The 17,868-nt window shown below is 50.6% G+C and overlaps 1 protein-coding gene across 1 annotated transcript in view; it reads right to left on the bottom strand.

The window, feature by feature from the left end:
- CACNA1A (calcium voltage-gated channel subunit alpha1 A) overlaps nucleotides 1-17,868 on the bottom strand; it is a 343,443-nt gene that overhangs the window by 52,268 nt on the left and 273,307 nt on the right. Inside the window, exons 22-26 of the mRNA XM_052643195.1 lie at nucleotides 17,688-17,826; nucleotides 15,998-16,127; nucleotides 11,302-11,361; nucleotides 10,416-10,522; nucleotides 306-405 (exon numbers count right to left, since the gene is read on the bottom strand). Of these exons, the coding sequence (XP_052499155.1) occupies nucleotides 306-405; nucleotides 10,416-10,522; nucleotides 11,302-11,361; nucleotides 15,998-16,127; nucleotides 17,688-17,826 (536 nt within the window). The remainder of the gene's footprint in view (nucleotides 1-305; nucleotides 406-10,415; nucleotides 10,523-11,301; nucleotides 11,362-15,997; nucleotides 16,128-17,687; nucleotides 17,827-17,868) is intronic.

Genomic DNA, 17,868 nt, shown 5'->3' with positions numbered 1-17,868 from the left:
AAACCTAGTTTCCTGCTTCCCAGATTCGGGTTATGCCCTGTTTTATCCACATGATGCCTTCATGGGAATTAGGAAAAGGGACCTCAACTTTGCATGAGACATTTCACCTAATGGAAAATTACCATAATATACAGATTTTGTTCCATTAATTCACTTTACTGCCATCTACTGGAAAGTTGTAGTAATAAGTAAATCCAACATAAAAAGTAGCAGCATCCCTTTCAACGCAGTGTCCTTGAGCAGTGTGCAAACTGCTCAACTGTACCTGGCAACCATGGTAGATCTCCCATATACCCCGATCTCACCTTGAGCTTTGGCAACCGCTTGATGGTTTTAAGAGGTCGTAGCACCCGGAGGACTCGGAGGGATTTAATCGTGTTGATGTCCTTTCCTTTGCTATTGCCACTGTGGAGGGATGTTAGGATGGGGACAAGGGAACAGAGGGAGCCAAGGTCAGGCTGGGTGGTGGGTGGCCTGCAGCCACACGTGAGCCCAGCCTCCCAGGCTTAGGAATCTGGGGTAAACCTGGCATAACCTTGCCTTACTGAAGAACAGTCAGTTCCCCTGCTACATCTGGGCTCAAGGGTTAGTGAGCAGATGGCCTTCTGTGGTTCTTGGGGTTGTTGAGGGCCCTCCACTGATGGGCTGGGCCTGAGCAACTGCATGGGGGGGGCCCTCAGATCCAGCCTGAAGGAGTTAGCCCCTACCCTAACCTTGTATGGTCTCCTCGGAGCTGGTCTCAGTGAGCTTTTAGAAAACGGATGCCCCCCCCGCCCCCGCCCCACACATTTCCAACAGGATCCATAAAGTTCTTAAAGTGGCATTTAAACAAGAACTCTCCTCCTCCACCCCTCCCCCAATATTCCCTGAACCTATGGAGCAAAAAAGAACCAGAACATCAGATGCTGATGTTGAATCTCTGCTTCATTCTTTCAGGGTCTCTTAACTCATCTTTGTCAGACTGCTGCATGAAAGTCCGGCCCAGGGTCTCCTGGGCATGAGTGCTAGCATTGTAGATGCCATGAGACCCTTAGCCAACCATAATTCACCCCCCCCCCCCCGCCCCACAATGAGGAGGGCACTGCGTGTGGCCACCAAAGGCTTGTGAGAAATGGAACTCACCACCCACCCAGCTGCCCAAGCCGGAAACCCAATAGTCATGCTCATCCTCGTCCCCAACAGGTCGCCCTCCTACACGTGGCCACCATCCTAGGTCAGACCCCCATGATCCACCTCCCAGCTCCCCCCCACTCTACGTCTCTCTCTTCTTCCACCTTTCCTGCCCATAGCGGCCCAAACTATCACGCCACTCTGCTGCCCCCAACGCCTCTGGAGCACCTGGATTCCTAGCAGTGCCGTCTCTTAACTTGGCATTCAAGGCTCTTCAAAATCTAGTCCAACTTACCTTCCCCTTTGCATCCCCATTGATGATGACACACCCCAAACCCCAGCCACGTGCCCTGGCTTCTGCTCCTGCAGCTAGAACTGCCCCTCCTCCACTGCTCCATTCACAGAACTATGCAGCCCTCAACGCCCAACGTCAATGTCCCGTCACGCGACAGTCTCTGCTGACTGCCTCTGGGTTCTGCCAAACCCCAGTGCCTATTCAGAACCGCTTTTGTTTCTGTCATTGGCTTTGGCTTTAGACTGTGTGTGTGTGTTTGTGTGTGTGTGTGTATGCCCAGTGGCTCAGTCGTGTTCAACTCTTTGTGACCCCACGGATTGTAGCCCGCTGGGCTCCTCTGTCCATGGGATTTTCCAGACAAGACTACTGGAGTGGGCTTGCCATTTCTCTCTCCAGGGGATCTTCCCAACCCAGGCATGGAATCTGCATCTCCCGCATTGGCAGGCTGATTTTTTCCCCACTAAGCCACCTGGGAAGCCCTGGCTTTAGCCAGAAAATTCCTCCAAGGCAGAACTGTGGTTTATCCTTCTACGTGTTCATTTTCCCTTTAATCTTGGTTCTTGTCTCTGCCCCCAGCACATGCCTGGTGTGTAGTTTCAGGACACATGTGAATGGATCCAGATTGGAGTTCTTTGGGGACCAGTGAGCAAACACCTGCCTACAGTCACCTTTTGGGTCATGAATAGAGCTGCCTCAGAGACATCCTCCATGCTGTGCCTGTCTATCCAGGTGCAAAATAATTTTCAATGACTTTTTTTTTTAAGGGTTCCTTTCTCTCACTTTTCAGAGAAAAAGAGAATTGGACTTTAACCTGTCAGGCACAGGCATGCTCCAGGACTCAGCAGTCTGAGTACGCTTTTTTTCTTTATCTAAACTGAAGTCGTCTTTATGATCTCAAAGCTGTGTCCCCAAAGTACGAGACACATCAGGAGAGTTGCTGAGATGCTTTTAGGCAGAACCCAGACACAAGTAACAGGATTGCACAGGGAAACAGCTATGTCTTCTTCAAGTTATCTTCCAGGCTCTCTGCTTTGGTCAGAGAGGAAATCTCTGGTAAGTGTTCATACGTGTCTAATGCCTCCCTGGTGGTGGTGGTGTACGCGCTAACACATGTCTGACTCATTGCAACCCCATGGACTGTAGCCAGCAAGGCGTCTCTGTCCATTGGATTTTCCAGGCAAGAATACTGCAGTGGGTTGCCATTTCCTACTCCAGGAGACCTTCCTGGCTCAGGGATCAAACCTGAGTCTCCTGTACTGGCACACGGATTCTTTATCTCTGAGCCACCAGGGATTTCCTTAATGTCTTCTTGCTGCTGCTGCTAAGTCGCTTCAGTTGTGTCTGACTCTGTGCGACCCCAGAGACGGCAGCCCACCAGGCTCCCCCGTCCCTGGGATTCTCCAGGCAAGAACACTGGAGTGGTTTGCCATTTCCTTCTCCAATGCATGAAAGTGGAAAGTGAAAGTGAAGTCGCTCAGTCACGTCTGACTCCTAGCGACCCCATGGACTGCAGCCTACCAGGCCCCTCCGCCCATGTGATTTGCCAGGCAAGAGTACTGGAGTGGGGTGCTAATGTCTTCTTAGCACTCCCTAATCTCACTTTCAACAAAGAACCTAGCTTGAATGCAGCAGCTTGCAATACAACTGTTTCACTTCTGTTGAATTCACTTATACAGTTGCCATTCTATCTGAGGTCAACGATACTGGTTGTATGGGGATGACATGAGGTCTTCTAGCAAACTGCAATGAAGCTCAGACTCTATGTTGGTGGGGAAAAAGTCAAGCAAGTGGACATCTAGGTTGTATGCAGAACTGGCTAACAATTTTTTTTTCTTTTCTTAAAATTTATTTGTAATTGGAGGATAACTGCTTTACGATGTTGTGTTGGTTTCTGCCGTACATCAGCATCGAATTTGGCTAAAATCTTGATGTACCAAACTGCTGACATTTGGGAACACACCTCCTGGGGCACATCTACTCATCTAAAAAGGACTCTGTGGCCATTGTGGGGATGTCTCTCTCCCAGGAGGCACATCTCCCTTGGGAGAGGCTGAAATAATCCTCTTTGTTGAGACACCAAGGAGAGTGTTCCCGGCAGTTTGGTTCCTGAGCATGCAGGAAAGGCTTGATCAAGGTATTCTCACAGAAAACAACCAGATTTTCGAATCATTTTGTTGAGACTGTAGATGTTCCTGGAGGAGGGGAGTTATCCTCTTAAAGCGCAAGCCCTCATTGTTTGGAATGTCCACGCTTCTCCCACCTGGGAAGTTAGACATTCATTCCCCCGATAACCACGCATCCGGCTTGTCTCCCCTACTGAAGTCAGATCATGGGGAGAGCGCCCTCCATGCCCGTTACATTCTCTGCCAAGAAGTGGGCTAAACGGTGGGTCATGGTGACAGGCAGTGGCCAAGACCCCTGCAGGCTCAGGCTCCCTGGGGAGTAGGCTGAGGGGCTCTGGTCACTGCAAGCGACAGGACGGCAGCAATGACACGAAGGTACGGAAACAGGCCCAGAACCAACACGGCTGCGTCAGGGCATAGAGAACAAGACAGAATGAGAGAGAGAGAGGCACTTTACCGTGTGCTGCTCCTGGTGAGGTGGCGTCGGAGGGAGAGACAGGTCGTAAGCGGCCTCAGAAGAAAGAACACAGAACACGCACACACACGCACGCGCAGCCGAGCGCGCCCTTGCCCGGCCCGGGCACCAGGAGGCGCCGCCTCGGGCCCGCAGCTCCGGATGGTGTCCATCCTTCCATCTGGAAGACCTCCGTTCCGACCCCTGCCCTTGGCAGGCTCCCAGCACTGCCAAACAGCACCGAGGAAGCCAAATTTTCAAGTCGCAGGACAGCCAAAGTTATCAACTACCGAAGGCGAATTTGCCTCTGAAGGTCACTGCCAAGAGCTGGAGAAAAAACCCTTTTCTCCAGGGTTTCTGGGACGGGAAGACTTTAGAATATCTTTTTTTCCCTGCCCCGGCCACTCTGTGCTGCATGTGGGATCTTAGTTCCCCAATCAGGGACCGAACCAGCAACTCTAGTTGCATTGGAAGCACGGAGTCTCAACCATTGGACGGCCAAGGAAGTCCTTTAAAATGTCTTGAAGGGGATGAGCTTTGGAGCTGGGGAGACCTGGGTTTGAATCCCAGCACTGCCTTTAATTTATTGTGTGTTTGTTTTTGAACTAATTTTCTAATAGATTTCAGCCGGGATGAATGGACACTTGAGGAGTGTTGGAATAAAGCAAACAGATAAACAGGAAGTACCTATTCACAAAGCAGGAGGAAAGAATCCAGCTGCTTTGAGTTGCCCTTAATTATTGCCCTCATCTGTGAAACAGCCCTTGGGGATGCTGAGGTTTGATACACATTTATGGCCCTGACTTTACTCCCTAAGTTATGAAGAAGAGAGGAGGCCACTAGGAGTTCCAATTTGGGATGAAATTAAGGGGCGACTCTCAAGAGTCTTTTGGGAAAATGTGGGCCTGGGGAAACCTCTCTGCATCTGGCAGTGGCCCCTTGCACAACTCGTCTTTGGACTCAAGGCTCAGTCTTATTACGACCCTCCATCCATGACTGGAGATCAAGGTGTACGAAACTTGATGCCATTATTCACAGAACAGTGCAACTGCCAGACAGATACTCTTCAGAATTTCCCACCTGCCCCACCCTCTTTTGAAATTGGTGATGTTTCTGAAAATATGATGGTTTAATGTCTACAGATATTCCCACTGGAGCCTTCCTCCTCCTGCTGCCTTATCATGAAACCTCAGCAGTGCTCAAAGCTCAGTGTATCTAGGAATTAGTGCGTAGACAGAATGGTATAGACTCTCCTTTTTGGATTATTGAGGAAGGTTTTCTCAAATTTATTTTTTAACTTTTAAAATCATTAATCCATGGCTTGTGGGATTATAGTTCCCATGCCCCCTGCAGTGGAAGCTTGGAATCTTAACCACTGGACTATCAGGGAAGTCCCTGGAGAAATGTTTCAACAACAGTGATTTCTGCTCAATCTGATGGATGACATAAGGTGTAATATGGGAGTCTTCTGAATGTCACTGTGTCTGCCTGTGGGAGGGTGGTACCATTACACCCATTTTCCAGATGAGGCAGCTGAGACTTAGAGAGGGAAAGTGATTCATCCAGAGTCACACAGCCAGCAAGAGACAGACTGAGCTTCAAACCCAGGTTTGTGTATCTTGCACTCTAATCTTCTATTTCTTTCCATTTCATTATACACACACAAAAGAATGCCTTCAAAGGTAGGGCCTGTTTTGAGGAGGATAATTTAAAAAAAAATGGCTTCCTCCTTTGGCTTCCTTGCAGTTGGGCTCCTGAGCATGCAGGAGTGGCTTGACCCAGGTGCTCTGCCAGCCGTGCTGGCCTGCTTTGCAGGAGGAGTGGCAGCTCCAGATGGACTCTTGGCAGCGAGGCAGGACCACGAGCCCCCAGCTGCTGAGAAGTGGCAGTTGGCCACCCCGATGCATGGGCACAGAGCGTGATGTCATGTGTGGTGACTCATGAAATGGTGTGTTAATGGTGGTCGCATGGACACGGCACACAGTCAGTGGATGGAGCAGGACACACACACACACACGCGCACACACACGGATATTTGGGGGAGGTGCAGGAGGGGTAGAAACCAACACGAGAGCTTTGACACATCCTTCGGAAGACCACAGGGATCATCTTCCCATATCCCAGACGGGGCCACAATCACAGCACTGCAGAATCCTTGCCTCCACCCCAACAGGCCAGAACAGCAAGATTCCTTTCAACAAAGAAGGGAATAGTCTCACAGCCTCTTCCCCTGGACTTCTAGGCCTTGCTGGAGACTCAAGGAACCCAGCCAGGCCAGGCTGTCAGGTCTCATCCTCCTGATTCGTGAAAGCGTCCACACTCAGGGCTGAGAGTTGGGCGGCAACCTTGAATCTGACAGTTGAACTCAACCTTGGTGATCCTGCCTGCGTGCTTAGTTGCTCAGTCATGTCCAACTCTTTGCGAACCCACAGACTGTAGCCTGCCAGGCTCCTCAGTCCGTGGGATTCTCCAGGCAAGAATGCTGGAGTGGGTTGCCAGCTCCTCCTCCAGGGCATCTTCCCAACCCAGGGGTTGAACCTGTGTCTCCTGAGGCTCCTGCACTGCAGGCGGATTCTCAACCACTGGGCCATTAAGCCCTTAGTGATCTTGCTAGACTCATTTCCCCCCACAGTCTCTCTGGGCTTCAGTTTCCTCATGTACAAAAACGGGAATAATAAGAGAAATTCTTGCATGGGGCTGTGAAGATTAAGTAAATGGAGGCTGTTACTATCATTATTGTCCAGTCAAGTGTCTCAAATTTATGGGGAAACTGAGGCACAGAGAGGTTCAGGGACTTGGACATTGAGAGAAAGCAAACAGGCTTGCAGGAACCTTTTTAAAAAACAATCAGGTTTATTTCATACTTGCTGGGGACCGCAGCTTTGTCTATGAGGAAACAGGGACACAGGACAAAAAACGTGAATTAAAGGAACAGAAAGAAAGGAAGCAAAGGACTCTGGGACTGGGCACTCAAGTGGAGGCTCTCAGAGCATCCCTTACTCCTGCCAATATGACATCTACCAGGTAACAAGGAAAGGCCTTGTAGGGCCAGAGACCTTCTCAGGTAAGAGAGGCCAGGAACCTGAAGCCAAAGGGAGGACTCTGAAACTTTCCTGGGGAAAGGAATAGCAGCTTGACGGCTCCTTCTCTGGTGGAATGGCCTCAGGCATGCGGGAGTTGCTAGGTCAAGGCACTCCACCAGCTGTGCCTGGCCTGTAGCCCTGCCCTGGAGGGGGAGTGGCAGGACCAGATGGATTCTTGGCAGTGAGGTGGGGAGGGTGTGGCAGGGGTGGGGTCTCAGAGCCTACCTATTCCATCCCTGTGACCATCACATAAAGGTGCTCCCCGGTTGTCAGCCCTTCTAAAACCCCAAGAATGTCCCTAACACTCGTCAGGATCCCACCGGCAAAATTGTACACATCCCAGTTCCTGCAAGACATGTAAGTTCACTGAGACTCATAGGGATGACCTGAAATCCCTTTCCAGACCCTTTCCTCAAACAGGAATTTAAAAAACAATTTGAAACAGGGATTTTCAAGGGCATGGACTGGCTGGCTTTATGCCTGTAGCAACTTCATAAAACCAGTTTCAAAGGTTGACTCTGCAAACATGCTGCCAGATTTCTGGGAGCTGTAGGCTCATTTTGAATGCCCTTGTATAACTTTATATTTAAAGCGAAAACTCAAAAAATTAAAAACACAAAATCAGCTCCCTGCGGCAGATTCTTTTGCAAACACAAAGAATCCTTTTGCTGATTGATTCTGGGTGGAAAAATGATTTTGTTTTTTGCAGATTAGGTTTGCTTCAAATTGAGTCTAATTGTAGCTTCAGGGAAACTAGGCCCATTATGGCAAAAGTTTTATGACTGAGAGGCTTGTTTCCCAAACTGCGAGGTTAAATGGGGGATGAAGGTGGGACAGGGCAATGGTGGGGGCCCCCCTCTTTGACAATGAAACTTGTTGGCTCCCACAGAGGTCTGGAAGGAAAGTTCCAAGGATGAATTGATGCGTAGCAGACACTACTTCTACTGTACTACACCTAGGGGTGTAAGACAGAGGGCGAAACCCACTACCCAGGCCAGGCCACAGCGGGCAAAGTAGGGGGGCTATGTGTAGAGATGGACGTGGTCTCTTCCTGAGCCCTGGGGGACTTGGGAGCTGCTGAGCAGATGTCATCCTGGAGGGCTGGAGGAAGTGTGGGAGGGGGTGCCTCCCTGCACTTGCCTTCCCTGGTCTTGGAGACCACCCCAGGTTGGAACATGGTGGGGACTGGGTCTTTGATGCCAGAGTGAATGGTGGAGTGCCTGCCTTCTCCAGGCCCTGTGGCCCAGGTTAGGCAGAAGGTCAAGGCAAGGGAGAGGATGGAAGGGATAAGAAGAGATGGGAGGAGAAGGAGAGGGAAGAAAGGATGGGGGAGGCTAGGGAGGGGGAGGGGAGGGGAAGAAAGGAGGGGGAGGGGCAGCGGAGGCAGGGGCTGGGGGGAGAGAGAAAGGGGGCAGGGGAGGGAGTCAGAGAGAGGGAAGGAGAGAGAAAAGGGGCAAAGAGAAAGAGGGAGAAAGACAGAAACAGGAGCAAGGGAGGGAAGGGAATCTGAGAGGGATTCACCCCAGGCTTTTCAGAATTGAAACTTTCTCAGAACCTAGCATGGTTCCTAACTGACCTTGTAGGAGTTGCTCAAATAACTGATGGATGGAGGGAGAAGCATATTTAATTACATTCTCATACACACAGTGTATTGCCTTTTAAAATCTTTTTTGGGGGGAAGAAATTTGTGCTCACTTGATAAGAAACCAATTGTACCTTGTTTATATTTTATACATCTAACTCCAATGGGGCTGAATTTTTTTTTTTTTTTTTGGTCATTTTTATTAATCAGCATTCTGGGAAATTTCTATGTTAAATCCTGTACTCAACTTAACCATTGAGGTTCAGTGTTTCTTATTGACTTGCAATTGCTTTTTATATATGAAGGCCATGGATGCCTTGTTTTATTTGTGGCAATCTTTCCCCTCTGATTTGCTGTGCACTTCACTGTGACTATTATTACTATTAAATCTACAGGACATCTTAATAATAGTGTAGCCAAACTTCTTGAATTTTTAAGACAGTCGCTATCACTGATGATCAAATACTCAAATACTTAAAAAAGTGGGAGAGAGAGAAGAAAGGGGAGAGGAGGGAGGGAGGGAGGAAAACAAGAGAAAGAAAAGGAGAGAGGGTAGAAGGAGAGTGGACCGGAAGAGGAGGAGAAAGTAGATGATAAAGTCTGCCTGGACTCAGAAATACATTCAGCCTCCTTTCACGGTACATCTCCACCAGCTCAGAGGTGTTCAGAAACTCTGGAGATTTCTAGCTCTTCTGACACAACTTGACCTCATTGTGGTCCCAGGAGTGGCCCACTTTAGCCCTTAAATTGGAAATGGGCCACCACGCTGGCCTCCTGACAAGCCAAGCCCTCATTGTTTGGTCGGGGGCCATTCAAGGACTCCTCCAGGCCTGCTGAGAGGGGCCAGGAGGCAGCGGCGCAGAGGAAGCCCCTGGCTTCTCATTATGTGGGTGAGGTGGGGCTGAGTCCTTTTGAGACGCCTTTCTAGGAATGATCCACTGTGACTGGAAACAGACAAGGTCTGTAAAAAGGCTTGCCTCTGGATTAGGAGCTGATTAGGTTTTCTGACCCCAAACATCTACGACTTGAGGAATGTACTGCTAAGTTTGCTCCCAGGACCCCTAAGAGCTATGGCTCCTCAGTCCTTAGATGCCATCTTGGAATTGCCACCCTGGGCGCCATCTTGGAATGGCTACTAAGCCTTTGGGTGCCATCTTGGAATGACTGCCCAGAACTCAAGTGCCACTTTGACATGGTTGCCCAGAACCTAGGCGCCATCTTGGAATGGCTTCTCAGCCCTTGGGTGCTATTTCGGAATGGCTGCCCACAATGTGGGTACCACCTTGGAGTGGGCTGATGAGACACGGCCTTTCAGGCTGTCCTAGGACTGCCAGGAGAAGTTCAAGACACACGAGGGGAGTCGTCAGGCCTAGAATTACAGGGCCTTCAGGCAGAGGGTGGGGGTCCAATTTCTCATGCACATTCATTTCCTGATTGTCTTTTTAGGGGCTCCCCAAAGAGACAGCGGAGCTTGTAGCACAGAAGGAAAATGAGATGTCCTGGTGGGGCTAGTCTACAGAAAGCAGCATAGCAGGGGGTTGGTGGCATGGCTGTGTGAGGAGGTAGAAGGTGGGGCCCTTCTCCTTCTTCCTCCAAGGTGGCCATCATGCAGAAGCCAACTGAAGCTCTTCCTGGTAGCATGCGGATGCCTCCTGCCACCCCAGGGTCCCCCATTCCCATCTCTACACCTCGAGAACATGTCCCCTGATCCAATGGGTTGGGGGTGGAGGGACAAAGTGGTGAGCAGAGTCCTCAAGAGGAGACTTACGTGAAGGCAAAGGCCACCAGGGCCCCACTGACCACTATGAAGTCGAGAATGTTCCAGAGGTCACGGAAGTAGGCACCCTGGTGCAGGACGAGCCCCAGGTCGATCATCTGAGGAGGAAGAGACAGAGCTCTGATCCCTCATCTCCACCCTGGGGAGCAGCATCTACCCTTCTAGGCTTGGTGGAGGGGCCACAGGAGGAAGCATGGTAGCCACCGGGACCCCCTCATCCTGAGGGGATGGGTCAGAGGCCAGGGGACCTGGGAGAGGAGCGAGAAGACCCTGCTCAAAGCCGCTTCCCACCTTGGGAAAGGTAGTTCTGACTTGCTGGTTCTTAGGTCAAAACGTCAGGGTCCCCCCGGCTCCTCACCTCACATCAGATCCATCAGCAAACCTCATTGGTTCTACTTTCCAAAACTTCCAATAATCTGCCCACTTTTTACCACCTTCTCTTCCACCACCCTGACTGGTTCCCATCATCTCCTGCCTGGACCAGAGCAATCATCTGCTCCCAGTTCTCTTGGGTCCCCTACTCCCCCCTCCCACCCTGCTCCTCCTTCCAAGTCTGACCTCCCACGGAGGCTAGAGGGTGCCTGTGAACACCTGAGTCGTCACGTCCCTCTGCTCAGACCTTTCCATGGCTCCCACCTCACTCGGGATAAAAGCCCAAGACCGTCCCGTGGCCCCCACGTCCCTGCCTGAATCGTCCCAGTCACCGCTGCTCTCATCTCCCTGCTCTCCTTTCCCTACTCTCCTCTCTCACTTTCAGCCACATCAACTTCCTCGCTGTTCCTCAAACACACCAAGCATTTCCAATCTCTGGGGTGAGCCTCTTGTACCAAGGTGGCATTCTTGAGAGTGCAGAATCCTGTGGAGCCCTGGCACTCACCTTGATCACCATCTCAAAGGTAAAGACGCCTGTAAAAACGTAGTCAAAATATCGCAGCACCTGCAGGGGATAGAAGCAAGGGGGGCAGTGGATCACTGGCTTGCTCCAGCAGAGCCCCCGTGAACCTAGCCATGGCCCACTGGGGTATGTGGCCTCTAGCAAACTCCCCAAGGGACAGAGTCTCCACCCACATGAGAAAATGCTGCAGCCATGTACAGTGGGGCAGGTCCTGCACTGCACAAGGGCCCCTCCCACCCTGTCTTGGTGCAGATTTGTATGTTGTGAATGAAAGTGTCCAGCAGATGGCAGCAAAGTCCTAACAAAATCATTGTTAAGGATAGTTTGCTCACCAATGGGAAGGGTGCCTTTTTTCACTTGCCCAAAGCCCTAGATGGACTAGAGGGTGGCCTCAGGGAAGTTCAGGAAAGACTCTTACCTCTTTCGGCAACAAGTCTGATTCCCCAGTGTCTCTGACTTTCTGGTCTCCTGGGTGAGCAACTGCTCCCGCACAGAGTTTCCTAAACATGATTAGCCTCCAGGACAGACACTGGGGACCGACCTCACTGCGGCATCCATTTCCTCCCAAGTACACAGCCATACCCTCATCAGAGTGGGTTGATTCTCCCTCTCCCCGCTACCCTACACAAGACCAAGTACTAGCGGTTTCTGAACGGGCAATGTCTTGCACTCTGGCCTCTTTCCTGGCCAAACCATAGCACATCCCTTGTGTGACCTTGGCGTGGGGATGGTGAGTGGCATGAGGATGCTGGCAAAGTGCCCAGCACGCGGTAACCCGAGGGGCTGGCCTCAGATCCGACTTGTAGGGAGGGCTGTTAATTACTGAGCAGGCCACCAGAGGGCGCCTCTGAGCACACAAGTCAGATCACTGCCCGCTTCTCTGCTCAAGAACCCTCTGTGGCTCCCACCTTACTCAGGGTGAAAGTCTGTTCGGCCACCTCCCTTCCCTCACCTTGTCCCACTCTCTTCTGGCTCACTCTGCTTCTGCCACCCTGGATAGTCTTAGCTCAGGGCCTTTGTACGGGTTTGTCGGCCTGGAATACTCTTCCCCATGTTCCACCCGATATTCTCTCTCTCCTCCTTTATGGCTTGGCTCAAATATCACATTCCTGACCGCCTGATTTAAATCTCATTTTCCTGAAGCTTGCAACCTTCCTTACCAGGTCTACCCCTTCCCCCACATCCCTCACCCCTGGCACTTATCACTTCCTGGCAAACTATTTGTTATAGTTATTAATAACGTCACTGTCCATCTCCCCCACCTGAATGTCAGCCTCACGGGGGCAGGGATGTCTGCCTGTTCCTGTGCTATCTCCAGCTTATAGCACAGGGCCAGGCATACAGTAGATACTCAAGAAATGCTTGCTGACTGAATGCATGAGGCTGGGGCTACACTGGGTCCTGCAGGAGCTGGGCTCTGCGACCCGTGTGGTCACATTCTCATTCTCCTCATGTGTGGGGCTTGGAGGGCCCTCCGAGACGGGAGTGGCCAGGGTAGCTGACTTCCTGGGATGGGTGGCAGGTGCAAGGGCTTGGTAGGTTCTGGGAAGAGTGAAGGGGTGGTGGTGGGAGAGCATTTGAGGTGTACCAGGCAGCTGAAACAACATGCATAAAGGTCTGGTGTTCTGCGAGCTCTGGGAATGCAGGGACTACCGTACACCCTGTCAATCCTTGATGTCTAGCTCAGCACCTGGCACATGGTAGTTGCTTCTTAAATAATTACTAAATAAAGCAACGAATGGAAAGAAAGGTAGGCCAGGTGGTCAGATGAATCAAATTCTGGAGAACTTAATGAATGGAGCAGGAGGAAACCAAAAGGCCAGTAAATTAGGGTCAACCATACCTAATATGTAGATCCTTTTGACTTCTACAAATGGCAATTTTCTGTGACTCAGTGGAATCCAAAATTCTCCGTCTCATTTATCATAGGGAAATACAAATCAAAGTCCTGATAAGACTCATTGAGGCTGGCTAAATGAAAGAACCAACAGCACAAGTGCTGGCAAGACTGTGGAGCAGTGAAAGCCTTGTACGTTGCTGGTGTGTGTCGCTGCCTCACTCAGTAAACATTCAGGCTGCAAATTGGGGCTGACCATATGCAAATTCTATGATCCAGAAACTCAATTTCCGGTTTTAGACCCTGGAGAGAGTCAAGCCCAGGGGCCCCGCGTCAGGAGTAGGGGGTATGGTGACAGCATTCTAAGCTGCAGACAATCCAAACACACGTCAGCTAGAAGACGGGTGAACAAAGTGTGCCGCAGAATGGAGTATTACACAGCAATGGACACAGCAATGGAGGAGAATGACCCGAGAAAATAAGAACTCATCTCAAGGTTGAGTGACAGAACAGACGCACAGAATTATTCCATCTGCTCAGTGTTGGAAGCAGGAAGAAGTCAATTCTACTGTTTAAACATGCACGTGTAGCTGGGAGAATGAGAGGAGCTAAGAAATGCTCTTTCCAGAAGTAAGGGTTCAGATACCTCTAGGGTAGGGCTTTCTAAATACTGTTGACAATAGGGGTCAGATTATTCTCTGTGGCGGGGCTGCCCTGGGCACTGCAGGGTGACCGCGGTCCCTGATCCCTACCCTCTTGATGCTAGTAGCGACACCCTTGCCTGCTCCAGCTCACGACCCCTGAACATGTCTGCAGACCTTGATCCTGCTTGTGAACCCAGCTTCACAGGGAAGGACGAATCGAAGAGGTGCCTGTGGTTGAGGTCTGTTTTGTTCTATTAATACTTCTTGCCTTGGGTGGTGCTTACATGGGTGTGTGCACTTTAAAATCCTTGATAAATGAATGGATTGTATGTGTTCTGTTCATTTTTCTGAGGCCTGTTCCAGATCAGCTAATGAAGAGAACTCAGGGAGGGGTCCCAGGGTGTCAGCTGCCAATAAGGGGCCACCATGCACTTGAAGAGGGAGGGCTTAAAAAATTTTTTTTGGCTGTGCCATGGGGCATGTGGGATTTCAATTCTCCAAAGATCAAATCTACACCCCCTGCAATGGAAGTGTGGAATCTTATCCCCTGGACCACCAGGGAAGCCCGGAAGAGGGAGGGCTTTGGGGAGAGATGCTTCAACTGGGAGATGGAGTGATGGGGCAGGGGTGGGGGAGCCAGAACTTTGCAAATGCTCCACGGGGGGCTGCTCCTAGCCCTGTCAGGGTTCTCTTCAGCCCCAGGAGCTCAGGGGTTCCCTTGGACCCCCTTTGCCCATCCTCTCCCTGCCAGAGATGAAGCCTGCTCCAGTCTCCTAGAGTCGACAGGGGGTTTGTTGACCTCTCTTGGGACACCCCCTCCACGAGCCTGGCTCCCTGGGTCCTGGGGGGTGGGGGAAGTGGGCATCAGGAGATAACAGAGTGCAGCTTCAGCCCTGCCCTGGTACCAGGTTCCTCTGGGAGCCTTGTTCTAATTATTTCCTTCCATCTCCCCTATCAGGTCCCCAAGGGGCTTGCCAGGCCAGCGAAGACAGGGAAAGTGCAAAGTAAGCTGCAGACGGGCTTGATTTACGGGACTTGCCAGCCTCGCCAAGGCTCCTAACCTACTTAGCGAGGGCGGCGGGCCTGGCTCCCAGTGGAAAATGGTTCCTGTGTGTGGGGTGTGATGGGCGTAGAGAGAGGAGCTGGGAAGATGGTACAGCCGCCAGTGCTGCCCCTGTCACCTCCTGGCCTGCCGGTGCCTTGGTTTCTCCTCTCAACCACACTCAGTTCTGCTAGGCAGGACTCAAGCAGGGACAGGCACACAGGAAGCGCTTGATATGGAGACCACTGAGGGAAGCATAGGGTGGGCAGAATTGGAATTCTGCTGTGTGAGCCCAGACAGGTCACTTAACCTCTCTGAGCCTCAGTTTCTTCATCTGTCCGATGGGGATACTCCTAGCATCTGGGGTTGTGCCTGAAACTCGGCAAGTGCTCAGTGGGCGGGGGCTGTTAGCAGACCCTGAGCCCCCAAAGGAGAGTTTTTTAGTGCTCTTAGCCTGCTAAAATCTCAAAGTTTAGGCTGCGCCTAACTAAAAGTTTAGGTTGTGACTGAGTCAAAGGGCTTTCCTGGTGGCTCAGATGGTAAAGAACCGGCCCGCAATGTTGGAAACGTGGATTCGATCCCTGGTTCAGGAAGATCCCTGGAGAAAGGACTGGCACCCCACTCCAGTATTCTTGCCTGGAGAATCCCATAAACAGAGGAACCTGGCAGGCTACAGTCCACGGGGTTGCAGAGAGCTGGACACCTCTGAGAGACTAACACTTTCACTTTTTTTGAGTCAAAACAATCCTTTCTTTCAAAGCTCCGAGTCAGAATGAAAAAGTCTGTTTGGTGAGACCTGGCTGCACAGGGGATACCGCTGGAGCACCCTCTGCCTTCGGACTCCCCCACATCCCATGCAGAGCTTGTGCCCTTCCACAGCCTGCCAGCCTCACTCTCCTCACCAGAGATTCCAGCAGTTTCCAGCCCCAGCCACTCTTGGGCCATCTCTTCGCCACCGGGCACACAGAATCACTGTCTCAAGGAACATCCTTCATCAAGCCCAGAATCAGGGCCTCCCCTCCCAACCAGTGGCCACGGGGGCTGTGCCCAAGGCTGACCCTAACATTCCTTCCACCCCAGCTATCAGCTTTTCACAAGGCAAGAGACACTGACAGAGGAGCTGGGCTGGGAAGGAGCCTGCTGGGTGAGACTCACATTGTTTCGCGGTGCATTGGGCTGAACAGGATCCTCGGCCGCCAGGGCGATGCTGCTCATGGCGATGACCATGAGAATGCACATCTCAAAGTAGCGCAGGTTCAGGATGTAATGGCACAGGCGGCGAAGGCTGTTGAGGACAGGTAGACGCGCAGAGGCCCGCTCAGGCACAGGCTCCTGAGCCCTTGTGTTCTGTCGCCTCCTCACGTCACTTACCACTATCTGAGATCTCTAACTCCCATGGTCCCACACCCAGCAGAGTATCAGGCTCCTACCCCTGGGGGGAGCAGGGGAGCCCTCTGCCGGGGAAGATAATTCCCACCTCTGTTTATAAGTTCCTATCACTTCCAAACCACCCTCCTGGAACATCTTAACTCACAGACTGAGTTGAATACTGTCCTTGAATCTGTAGGAGATGAAAAAGCTTTCTATGCATAAAATGTCATATAGTCAAACCAAACTGGGAAATTCTGGGTTAAGTAGATTTCTTTTTTTTTTTTTTTTAATTAGTTGAGTGACCTTAGGCAAGTTATTGTACCTCAGTGTCCTCATCAGTGAAATGACCATAATAATCATGTCTAACTAATAAGAATGTGAGGATCAAAAGAGTTAATATATGCCTGGTACATGGTAGGGGCTCCCAAAAGTTAGTTACTTAAATTATGAATTGCAGGCCTTATCAGTGCCTTTAATACACTAATGAGACAATAATGAGATAATTAACTTAAGTAGATTAATAATGATAAAAATATCATGAGATTGTATGAATAGGGATGTTGGAGTCACTCTGTCTGGGCTCTCCCACTTGCTTGCTGTTTGACTTTAGGCAGGTGATTTTATCTCTCCGGACCTCAGTTTCTTCATCTGTCAAATGGGGATAAGCAGAGTGCCAACCCCTATAGGGTTATTATGAGAAAGTTTTCTTTGTAAAGCATTCAGAACCATGGCTGGTCCTGAGTGCCAGATAAGAATTTCTTTATTAAAATAGAAAATGGCAACCAAATAAAAAAGTAAACACACAGGCTGAGTCTCCTAGAGGCAGGTTAGAGAAAGCCGTTTCCCCTGCAGCTTATTTGACGTGATTCTTCTTGGTGTCAAGAAGCATTTTGAGGGACCAGAGTTTCAAGAAACACTGTTTAGAAAAATGCAATTCCAAAACAACCTTTGAGCCAGCAAGACATAGATGTGGTAAATTTCTCCCCTAAATAATCTGGCCTCCTCAAGGCCCTCCCAAGACAAAGGGCCATGGAACTCAAAGACCATCTACCCAGAATCCAAACCCTCGTGGAGCGTAAGTTAGGAGCAGAGCTCAGGAACCAGGGCTGTCATGTACGGTTGTAAATGTTGTGCACTGTACAAAGCAGCCATTTCTACAGGACACCTCTCACAGCACAGACGGTGTAGATTTGGGTATTTATGATAATGATTTTCTAGCTGGTGGCAAGAGGGGGTTTTTTCCAACAAACCAGTCGGAATCAGTTTTTTGAAATAAGTACTTTATGATAAGTTTCTATCTTATACGACTTAAGAAAGGGACATCATTTTTTAATTGCTCAAAAGTTCTTTATGGACTAATGGTCTTAGAGGTGACTCTCCCCCGTTACCCTTTGTCTGGGTCTGCCCTCTGGCCTGACTTTCACTGCCCCAGTGGGAGCCCTGGGCCCCTGCCCTGGCCATGGGCCATACTCACGGGTTGGTCGTAGAGAGGATAAACATGGAACTGTAGGGGGGCATGGGCTTGGGGCCGTCTTCCCCAGGGTCGTCTTCCTCCTCCTCTTTCTTCTCTTCCTCCTTTTTTGGCAGTGGGTCTGGGTTGGCGTTTTTGTTCACTGTTGGGACAAGAACCAACACAGGGCTCCCTCCACGGTTTC

Source organism: Budorcas taxicolor, chromosome 7 (assembly GCF_023091745.1).
Source record: "Budorcas taxicolor isolate Tak-1 chromosome 7, Takin1.1, whole genome shotgun sequence".
NCBI lineage: Eukaryota > Metazoa > Chordata > Mammalia > Artiodactyla > Bovidae > Budorcas > Budorcas taxicolor.
The sequence above is the reverse complement of the archived record's forward strand: the minus strand, read 5'-3'. Positions and strand labels throughout refer to the sequence as shown.